At 36.7% G+C, this 11,664-nt stretch overlaps 1 protein-coding gene across 1 annotated transcript in view; it reads right to left on the bottom strand.

Moving 5' to 3' along the window:
- Positions 1 to 755: 755 nt before the first annotated feature.
- LOC107100080 (patatin-like phospholipase domain-containing protein 7) overlaps positions 756 to 11,664 on the bottom strand; it is a 25,793-nt gene continuing 14,884 nt past the window's right edge. The window contains 14 exon segments of the mRNA XM_015398442.1: positions 756 to 869; positions 1,893 to 2,008; positions 2,402 to 2,486; positions 4,313 to 4,432; positions 4,585 to 4,737; positions 4,880 to 5,028; positions 5,179 to 5,295; positions 6,270 to 6,339; positions 7,389 to 7,505; positions 7,925 to 8,081; positions 8,166 to 8,284; positions 8,408 to 8,590; positions 10,383 to 10,551; positions 10,755 to 10,818. Coding sequence (XP_015253928.1) covers positions 756 to 869; positions 1,893 to 2,008; positions 2,402 to 2,486; positions 4,313 to 4,432; positions 4,585 to 4,737; positions 4,880 to 5,028; positions 5,179 to 5,295; positions 6,270 to 6,339; positions 7,389 to 7,505; positions 7,925 to 8,081; positions 8,166 to 8,284; positions 8,408 to 8,590; positions 10,383 to 10,551; positions 10,755 to 10,818 — 1,733 coding nt within the window.

The following is an 11,664-nucleotide window of genomic DNA, read 5'->3' as shown; positions in this document are numbered from 1 at the left end:
TTATAAACAATCAGAGAACAGCTTGAGGATTAACCTACAGGGCACTGAGGGAGCTTGTATAGCCAAAGGTTTTTGGCTACATTAAGCATCCTAAAAAATCAAACTGGTGCCCATCACACTCAGATCAGAGGGTTAGATGCTTTACTTTGAAACACATACAGACCTGAAACTGTTTATACTTAAAAAAAAAAAAAAAAAAAAAAAGAAAGAAAAGAAAAAAATGAGGGCAAAAAACTGACTATATTTATTTCCTTGTAAAATGTCTTATTTGAGGTTTATGTTTCTGCGCAATACCACAGAGGGGGATACTTCCAGTGAATAATCACAATTGACAACATTTGTGCAAAAAAAAACAGCTATAAGGAAGCAAAAAATAAAAAACACATAACTCTGACTTGGGAATCCCAAACTACTTCAAATGTCCACAGTTTCAAGGAAGATTTTTTATTTACTTTTTTAACTTGGCCTTAGTGAGGACTATTTCATGGAAATAGGGTCGTCACCCATCTTCTTACCTTCCACTGAAAAGCTGTGATTTACTTAAAGCTTTCAGAAGTCACATCAACTATCTCAATATGAGAGATTGGTTTAGGAGCTGCCTGGTAAACCAGTGAATAGCAATGAGTCCCAGACACACATCTACCACAGGTTGGAGAGGTTAGAGCAGTTTTTTTGCACACAATTACATGTTGGAGTCGTGAGGGACAGAGGAGGGTAAAATGCGGCGGAATATTTGTGACCTGTTTGGGTGTTGTTCAGACTGCTGCTTCCTTAATGGCTTGTTTGGAACATTTTTGTTGCTCCTATGAATTGGAGGAGGGGGTTGAAGGCTGCCCACGGGTCAGTCTTTTCCTCTCCTGTTCCTCATCCTGACAGAGAAGACGTAGAGATATGGTTTGAATTGTAAATATACAACAAACATATTTAATGCAATAAAAACAGGAAAACTTGAGCGGAATAAAATAAATGACTAAAGTATGTTGAAACCTTTTTGATTTTTCCAAGCAGAGCAGAGGGAGACTTTTAGCTCCTTTCATTCACTGCTATGATTCACAGAACCGCCATCATATAATGTAATCTGGTGACACTTTTGTGGATCACATACTTTTAATTTGCACATTATGTTACAAGCAATAATCTCTTATGTTTGGTCAATGAACCTGCTGGAAGAGATGTCCCCAAAAACTGTTCCATTTCCAATATGACACTGATAGAACAGCTCTGATTATTGACTGATGACAAGATCAGCTCAAATTATTAAACTTTATTACGTGTTTGGTTGTGTGGAATGTTTGAACACCTTGTTCAAGTATTATTAATCTGAAAACAGTTGTTGGCAATGCTACTAATGAGAACAACTGAACCTACCTATACGATCAGTTCTTGGGGGCCTGATATGACTTATGACTACAATTGAATAAAAGAAAAAAAAACACCCAAATTAGAAGATAGAAAACTTGTGCATGACTAGTTCTGAACTCAGCTGAAATGTCTGTCAGATTTTAACTAGAACTAGAGCCGCATTGCTGGATAGAAACACTGGAATGTTGTGCCTCTATCAGTCTGCTTATATTGGAATTATATATTTTAGAAGCAGATCAATAGAACCAGATATTCATTTCTATCTTGCTAATATTGGACTGATTTTCTGATATTAGTTCTGGACCAGGACATCTCTGGTAAAAAAAAAAAGAGCCTGCAGAGATTAAAAATCTCTGCAGGCATTTTTAGTGATGTTTTTTAAAAAAATGCCAGATGTACAAACATGATTAGGTGAAAACATAAATATTCAATGTGTTAAGAGATTTTAGTCTACAGTTATAAATGGGAACAGTGTTTAATATTAGGACTAGAAAGAGAGACCCTCCAGTGTCATTACAAGTAGTTCACACCGTGTCAGCCGTCTCCTCCCCTTCAGTGTGCTCCCCGTAGTGACTGTACATCTCCATGTCAGACAGTGCACTCTCCAATGCCTCCTCTTCATAGTCAGTCTGATAGTCTGACTCCTCTGATGAGGGGAAACAGTGGAGGACGGGGAGAACAGAAGCAGGTTGTGGGTGAAAAGGATGAAATAAGTGAATTAAGAAGGAGATAATGTGGCAAATTCAAAATCCCCCGGAAAATAACCCCATAAGAACTCAAATAGCACCAAAAAAATCTGGGTAAGAAAATAGCACTCCCAAGAGAAGAACTTAGAAGCTTATAGATATTTTTTTAGGTATTATTTTCAAAGAAATGCTGCATTTAAAAGATTAAAACAGTTAATTTCTTTATTTCCAGTTAAAATACATTTATAAATTTAATTATTATGCACTGGGTAACCAATCGATTTCCTCTGATGAGTAAAAATAAAAACTATTTGAGGGACAGGATTGTTAGAAATGTGTGTCAGGAGTTATACCATCCACCAGCGCAGGTTTGACAGGCTCAATCCGAGACACGATTTCTGCAAGGTCAGTGAAGGAGGCATTTGGACACGTCATCACCTGAGAGACACACAAATTCAACAAAAAATTATTTTTTGACAAGACTTCTTCAACCTCAAACTCATTTAGCCATCAGCTAGCAGCCTAAAGTGACATGTATGGGAACGACAACCTGATGGCACAATGCATGCCCTTTTTGTTTTGTGCTGAAAGCCGTCATCTGTCATTTAAAATTTAATGCAGAAGTTTGAGTATCACCTCAATTCAAAAGGGGTTTAATTGAAAGATGCATTTTATCATCCAAATCTCACTTTTTTGCTTCTGTTATTTTTTTGGAATTTTGTTCAACAATATGCATTTTAAGTGGAAGACATGCATTGTTTCCCTTGAGATGCATCCTACAAGAGTATCTGAAAATAGCAAGACATCATTAAATGTCTGTGTGGGCAGGCTGTTGTTTAAAGAATAAAAATGGGAGTTGGTCAGAAGACAGCCAAACTGTTCAAATCTCAAACCCCTAACAAAAGCTTCATTCTTGTTTCCATTTTTAAATCAGGTGCGCATATTTTCTGCCATTTTGTTTTTGCTGTATTTCACATGATCAATTTCTATCCCTTTGTTTTACTAATGTTCTTGCAACACTTTAATTTAACATTTGAATAAATACATTTGATTTTGTAAGAATGTGGGCTTTTCTAACATTGCTAAAAGTCTAATCTAAAGAAGGATTTGATTTGACAATGGAGGTAATCCCTGATTTTTTGTGGCCTTACAGTGACTTAAGTAAAGCTAAAATCCTTTATAAGGCCAAGTCAACTCTAAACTTTGCCCAAAATCCAACATTATTCCCAGAGGTTCTAAAATTAAAATGACTTCCTGGTAAGGATGCTGACCTCCTTTTCAGGCAATGAATTTTTAAATAGTGAATCAGTCATTTAATATTTAATTTAATAGAGATCAAGTCATAAAAAACTTATCACTGTGTGGTTAACATTTAATAGTAAAAACAAAAACGATGACTTAAGTATATGTAATATGATACCTTGCTTGAGAATCAATTGCTTTTTTTTATCAATTATTTTTCCAGATGACTTGAGAAAAAGGTCAACTTTTATTTTAAAGTTTTTTCTTGCCACACAGAACTGAACTGTGGACGCACACCTCAGCTCTGCTAAGATACTTTCTATTTCCTTCAGCTTTTCTAAGCTTAATGTTAATGATGCTGAATAGACGTGACTGCCTGCAGCCCAACGTTTTGTTGGCAAGCAGATCAATAAGTAAAAGCATCTTAGAGCTAAATGTGTGGCCCTCTACAGCAGGCAGCACATTATAAATAATTTAATTTTTTATTTTAAAAGAAAACATGTCAAGTTCTGATAGTTTTCTTTTTTTATACAATGTAAGGTTAAAGGTTGGGCTTTATGGTTCCAAACAATTTTCTATTTAATACTTTACCCACTTTATTCATTTAAACAAATGCAGTAGATCTTAAATGTTTATGTATTCACGTCTAAGGTGTTTTACCACTTAAAAACAACACATTGACTTAACAAATCAAGCTAGAATAAGGAAGTGTGAATAAATTTTTTGATTTGTTTACATCACAATTTTGCCTTTTTTCTACTGGATTAATTGATCATTTTTTTTAAAGACATTGCTGTTTTTTTAAGGTCAATACAAAAGTAAACGTGAATCAATTACCAGCAGCGAGAGGGTCATCTTAATTGTACTAAATAAACTTTATAATTGCTTTAGCTTAGCTGCAGAGACTAAATGTTGGAAAATGCAGCTGACTTGCTGTGGCATCAAAACCTAACCTCCAATTAAGGTGTAATTTTCACATATGTAAAGTGTGTCGCCTATATTTATCACATCCCCTCACGTACATTGCTCTTGCATTGGGTGTTGTGTGTCTCCTCTTGGTGCCGGTCTTTCATCATTTTCTCCACTACGCCACTCCGCCTCCACACATCAAACACGGTCTTACCATGCTGGTAGCCCACTTCCTACAACACAACACAAACACACACAGATTTGAAAGAATAAATCATAAAAAGACACCAAACAATGTTAGGCTAATAAAAAAAAAAATGGGGCATCGGGAGCTATAACCTGAGGAGAGTTTGATTAAAGTAAGCAAAGTGTGCCTAAAACTTACAGCTATCTCATCAAATTTTCCAAACTCCAGGGTCCGATATCTGTCGATTGGGGGCCTGATATACTCGCAGTAGTCGCTGCTTTTAACAGACTCCAGGTGCCTCACGCAGCATACGTAAGCCAGCCGCGTCTGAATCTCTGCCATATTCAGCACCTGTTGAAATCGACTTAATGATCAAACCAAAGGCACCGCCACAAATAATCCTTATTGTTATTCATAGACCTGGTTTATTTATTTTTTTCCAAAACCTCCTCCCACAGCTTGTTGCGTTTTTATTCGTTAATCAATTCATCACCTTCACTTTCTCTGCCAGGGGGTTGAGGCGTTTCCATAGCACCCACCAGCCTGAGAGCGAATCGCCATAATTAGTGAGGTTTGTTTCATCCCGGCTGCCCACATCAATAGCTATCACCACCTTGGCCCCCATGGAGCGCGCCACATCCGCTGGAAAAATCGAAAGTAACCCAAAAGAGAAAGAAACAAACATTACCAGGAAACATAAAAGATATGTAGATATAATTCCCCACAAATGCATATATTAAGGTACAGAAATAACATATTTAATATGGTGATAAATGAAGGAGTCTAACAAACCAGGCAGATTGTTGATGTAGCCTCCATCCATCAGTAGGTGTCCATCTTTGGGATCACAGAGAGGAGGCAGGTATCCTGAGAGAGACATGCTGGCTCGAACGTACCGCCACAAGGAACCTTAACCAGCAAACAGGACATTTAGAAACCCTGCCTCAAAAAACGACATCCCTGTACATTTACTGCCCCTCCTGCTAAAGAGATGTAAAAAGTAAATGTAAAAATATTCATTCAAACACAATAATCTCAAATTGAAAAATATTTTAAAGCCAATTCAAATACTTCAATTGAATTTTTTTTTTTAAACTGTATATTTCAAATTAAGGAAAAACATGTTTACATTTATTATCCATTCTCCCATTCTGCAGTTCATTCTCCAACATTATGCTCCCTCAGCAGATGGCCGCTCACACTGAGCCTGGTTCTGCTGGAGGTTTCTTCCTGTTAAAAGGGAGTTTTTCCTCTCCATAGTCGCTTCAAGCATGATTGGTGTGAGGGATTGCCTTTTAGTGAATGACTCGATGCAATCAGCTGGTTTTCCTTAGATACAAAACTATGAACCAATCTGATTGGATGATCTGGTTGAATTGTCTCTGTAAAGTGCCTTGAGATTACATGTGTTGTAAATTGACACTATAAAAATCAATTGAATTGAAGTATTATTACCAGTTCCTATAAAACAAATATATTTAAATTTTTATATTTACTATTTATAAGTACAGTAGAACAATTGTATGCTTAAAACGAGATAAAGATCCAGGTTTTACTTTTCACCACACACAGGGAAGAGGATGGTAAGAGATGTAAAATATCTTTAATAAAAATAGAATATAGGTTTACAACAATTCTTTAAAGGTTTTTGTCAACATCTTTAATACGGTGTCAGTAAGTGAGAAGGCAACACATTATATATTTAAAGAAACGCACCTAAACTCAGGTGAGATGTATATTATGTTTTAAAATAAAGGTAAACTAAACAAAATAATTAAAATATGGGTTAAATAATTGCCAAATGAGGAAAATTTTAAGGAAAGAAGAGCTAAGTTAGAAGACATAAAGAAAAAGTAGGAGAGCAACACTAACTCAACACTCACCATCAGTGTGTACCCTCATGGCTGAAGCACTGATATCTGTGGTAATATTGAAATATGGGATCCAAAGGTCCTGCATTTCAAAAACAATAGTTAAAAAACTCATGAAACGGTAAATTAGATAAGGATAGTCGTCAGCTTAAACAATTAAAAATCAGCAGGGTCCGAATAAAGAAAATCATCAACCAGTAAAGGTCCGGAGACATTTTTAATTAGAATCTGTTAATCTAAACAGCATTTAACACTGAAATAAAAGGAGTTTTTTTTGCATTCATGTTATACATTGAATTTTTAAATAAAATAAAAATATATATAAAAGAATAGAACAGAACATTTTTCCATTTTAAAATCTAAAGTGTTTTTTTGAAGTAGAGAACAACTATGGTTCAGTTTGGTATATAGACAATTTCCTGATTCACATATTCTATAGAAAACCTCAACTAACCGTTTGTTATTTTGTTTTTCTTTTTTCTGGCTTAATGAGAGCAGTGGGCTTTAGGCTGCCCTGCAAGTCTTTTAAAACTCGGTTTGAATGGAGACAAAGCCATTCTCAAGTACAAATCAAGGTGCTCATTCTTGAGCCAGGATCGATATTTATTTTTGATTATTTTCATGGTGAAAAATCCTGCTTCACAGCAGTAGGTTTAGCCAAACACACTCAAAATGTGCAGGGTTATATTTGAGTACACCATTTCACTTTTCTTTCACCAGTTCACTGCACTTCTTCCAGCAGTACACACTTTCTCTGCTCTATTTTTCTCATCGTCTTTCTCATTCTTTCCCATCGCCCAGCTTGCTAAAGGTTTGCCTGCTGTATCTAAAAGTAGCAGCAGCAGCAACCCAGACTAACAGCAGCTCATTGGCTAATTTGTATCATGTGTAACCTGGTCCCGGAGGGTCCGGAGGGCTTTACCGTATTAACAGGAGAAGTGGCGCAAGTAAAGTTCGACAATGTCGTCGGACAACATGAGGTAATTTACAAATGTTTTAAATCAGGTTGGGTCCAGATTAGCCAGCAGGTGGGTCCAGATCCGGACCACGGCCCGCGAATCCGTGACCTCTGCTCTAGACCCTGATGCGTCCTTTAAAAAAGGAAAAAAAATAGAATAAAATTATGCTCACCTCAATTTGTTTGCTTTGAAACACGTTGCTGATGCTAGAGTTGAAGCCAGCACCCGTAAACATGGACGACACAGGACATGTGAAATCCAAAACCTTCTTAAATGTTGATGTCATTTCCTATTGGCAGAGTAAAAGGCAAATGATAAAGCTATAAGCATAAATATCTGAGTGGTAAAAGATACAACTGGGACCTTCAAAAAAAAAAAAAATACATAGTTTTCTTTTTACTTTGATGATCGTCATACTGAAAAATAAGAGCAAGAAAAATAACAAATATTTTTGACACAGCTCACTTGTGAGTTTTACTATTTTTAGAGGCCTAGGGGGAACCTCATGTGGTCCTCAGCCAAAAACACTGAAGTGGACAGATCAAAGATCTCATTCTTTGAGTGCTCCAAACATATATGTGAACAGGAGGAGCCTCACTTATCTAAAGCCAGATAACACAAGACAGGTGTAACACTCTAAAAAACCCTTAGATTGTATTGTGTGACTGATGAATCAAAGCTCATCTACAGCATGTAGGGGATTCTCACCATTGCCCATTCTCTGGCTCTAATCCTCATGCGGCTCAGGCTGCGGTCCTCAGCATACAGAGCCCCCATTAGGGCTCCAATAGAAGTCCCACCAATCAGGTCCACCGGGATACCGGCCTCACAGAGTGCTCTCATAATCCCCACTTGTGAGCAACCCCTGATTAGGAGAGCGAGACAACAACAAACATGACACAGACTGCCATCTGTTTATGTAATAAGATCAGTTAAGAAATCATTTTACCTGGCCCCTCCTCCTCCAAGGACGAGAGCAATAGCATTACCAGTGAGAACCCGAGCCAGACGTGAGAAGTCAGAGTGGCGGTCTGCAGGCTTCTCAAACACACGCTGGTACAGCTCTAGCTGAAGAAAAGAAAAGTAAGGCAAGTTGAGAAAATAAGTGAAAATGGAATGGATGGAGTGGAGAACACTATAAGCTCAAAGTGTGGTTGCGATACTAAGCTTTGATAAATGAGATATTCCAACCAGCTTGGGAAGGCTCCTTTTAGAGAAGACCCTTCTGGGACAGGAGAGGTGGAGGTGCCTGGAGATCCAGCTTCGCATATTCAGCCAGTTCACAGTCCCTTGGGGAGGAGGGCCGTCTTCTCGGTGTAACAACACCAGCTGCTTCTGGGCCCGCACTGCACTTCCTTCTAACATGCGCTCCAGCTGGGGGAAGAGAGGAAACGACCACAGATGTTTCTGAGCTTTAAGTTTGACACTTTTTTCCTTCTGATGCTGGTACAGATGGAATTATAAATACTTTGGGCATTGGGTGAAATTTTCTTTTTATAAAATTTGTACAAGAATGAGGAAGGACCTCAGGTTTAAACAGGCAAATTGTATTTCTACCTATAAAATGCTACAAATAACATAGGGCAACTAAGAAACATACAATAAAAATCAATGAGACTTCTGTGACAGCAAGGGTGATTTCTGGATGTTGAATTATTTTTTCCCTCAGGGCAAAGCCACACATATTAGGTTAACATGCTTTTCTAAAGATCTAAACTAGAAATAGACTGATACATTGGCCGGCCAATATTTTTGGCTGATATTGCAGTTTGTTTTCTTGCTTTGGTATCGGTCGATATCTGCATGCGTCGGCCTATACATTAGTGAATGCAGTAGCCATGCCTTCTGAAGCGTACACATTGCTGTTCCCCTGCCTTTTCTATTTATCTTTAATGTTTAGTTACTTATTATGACATGATTTTTGTTTAGTTTAAATTGAGACTTGTTTAACATTTTACATTATTGTGTTATTCTTATGTAAATAAAGGAAAGAAAAGCAGAATCAACTTCAAGAATCCAAAGAATTGGCTAAAAAAAAAACAGTTCTGGGGGAAATGATTTAAAAATCTAATCTTTGATTTTTTTTCCCCAAACGAATCCAATTAATCCATCTTTTTTTTTTACCAACTTTCATAACAAAAATGACAATTTACATATATTGCTTTTAAAAACTAGCTTCGATTTCAATTATTTGAAAGGTGATCTTAATTCAAAGGGCAAAAAATTTCAAGTTGTGAAGCAAGCTGTAAAATAATCATGTTTTACAACATATAACAAAAAATATACATTCCACTAAATATTTGCATTTAGGCTCACTGACTTTATCCTATTAACTATTAACATTTAACATTCTGATTAAAGGAAATCTGATTATTTTTAGATCAGATTATCGGTATCCCCTTTCCATTTTTTTTTTCTAGAAGTGTTTTACCCAAAGCGGGAAAAAATAAAACCAAAGATCTAACTCATTTTGAATTTGGGTAAATATTGATCTCTCTTGTGATTCATTCTTCAATTTCCTGGTCAACAAGGGCTCATTCCTTTTTCCGCTCCACTTTAGAAGAGATCACTTCTCCTTCATGAGTCATACGTGCACTTAGAGACCTTGATTCTCTTTCACATCCATCAGTTCTTTGCTCATTTTTCAAAGCTTGCTAAAGGTTCAAATGCATGTCACCCGGAGACAGTTCAGCCATTACAATGTTTAAACATGAAGGGCCCAACCTGAATCGACTGAATAATGTTTGGAAGTGACCTTCATGACACAGACAGAGATTCATGGTAAAGCTGATTGATATATTCAGAATGTTATGGATAAAATACCCCAACTGTTCAGAAAATACAAAAAGAAGAATCATCTTCTTTATTTCAGCTTCTAACTGGGATGAGTTTAATTCTAGATCCTTTCTGGCTGTCAGTACAAAATTACTGCAGGAAAAAAGGATTTTGCCACAATTTGCCTTTATCCTGGTACTCCATATCTAATTTTAGATTACGTACTTCTTTGAAGTTGCTAAACAATTTAACTGTTATTTACATCATATTAATGACATACAAATAGTCTTATGTGCATCCATAAAAAAAAGAAAAAATGTGCAAAAAACTCTTTTACAAATATAACTTTGACCTCCAGCTCATCTCTTGCTGCCCATTCTTTCCATCTCACCTCTCCAACAGCAGGATCTTGCTCCCCTAGTCCCACAATAATGATGCAGTCAGCCTGACGGATGCACCGCTGAGTCCACGGGGTCAATGTGGAGTCAGTCTGATAAAGAACTATGCGATGGATGTCTTCTTGTTGGCCCAGCCAGCTGGAAAGACGGTACTCGTGCACACTGAAGACGATGAGAGTCTATTAATAAAGTGAACTGCAGATCTATTTTTCTCTTGTGCCTTTAAAAAAATAGTTAAACATAATTGAAAGAGCAACAGTGGGGGAAGTCTTTATGCTTCTATATCTAATATATGCTCTGGGAAACATAAAGCATAAAAAGTATATATTGGAACCTCTCCCATAAATTTGAGCGTAAAAACTTACCTATCCAGTGCTGCAGCTCCAAGCCTTTGTTTGATAATTTCACTTGTCAACAGAAGAGTTGGTCCTGTGTGACATCAGATCACATTCACTCAACTGGTGTCTGACTTAGTATGCAATGGTTCTCAAAAGTCTACAGAGCCAAATACTTTGTTAAATAACACTTTCCATCCTTCCTTCCCATCCAGCAGGGATATATCAGCATTCTTCATCACAACTTGGCAATATTCAACTAACAAAGGTTCTATTTAAACATCAGCTTTACAACTATGATAAAATAGTAATTTAGAACTGCAAAAAGACTGAATGCTGTAATTTAAAAGAGTATTAAAGAAAAAATATTAACTTAAAAGTTTGCACACTTAAGGGTATAGTGGAGGATGTTCTTTTTCAGTGCGGATCATCAAAGTAAGTGGCCGTCATACGTGCTCGTCCCCATTTTCACTTACTGGTAGTGAGTCTGACATAGTGGAAAAATTGCAAATCCTCTTTTGGAAAGTAAGCTTGTATGAGTAATGCAAACAGAAACCTTTAAACAGAGCATGTACAAGGAGAAATTGGCTTGTGCATGCGTTTGATAGACATTCCTTTGGTACAGAGTTGCACACATGCATTTTTTTTTTTTTTTTTTTTAAGTAGAGAGGGCAAGTCTTTTCAAAGAAATCCTCCACAATACCTTTAAGCTCACAGTTTTCTCAAATTGCCCAACTAGTTTAAGTGATAAACAGCTCAACTGCACATTTTGCTCTACTCCAACCCTAAAAATACATCACTCAAGATAACTGCAGTAAAAGGAAATACTATAAAAAGGCTGATCTACAGATTACAGCAGAAAATGTTTACAGTGTATAGATAATCTGTACACCTAGCCAATCTGACTCAGATTTAAAGAATTATTGCTATTATAACTTTA

Source organism: Cyprinodon variegatus, unplaced genomic scaffold (genome assembly GCF_000732505.1).
Source record: "Cyprinodon variegatus isolate N-32 unplaced genomic scaffold, C_variegatus-1.0 Scaffold29, whole genome shotgun sequence".
NCBI lineage: Eukaryota > Metazoa > Chordata > Actinopteri > Cyprinodontiformes > Cyprinodontidae > Cyprinodon > Cyprinodon variegatus.
This window is presented reverse-complemented; position numbering and strand designations above follow the sequence as displayed.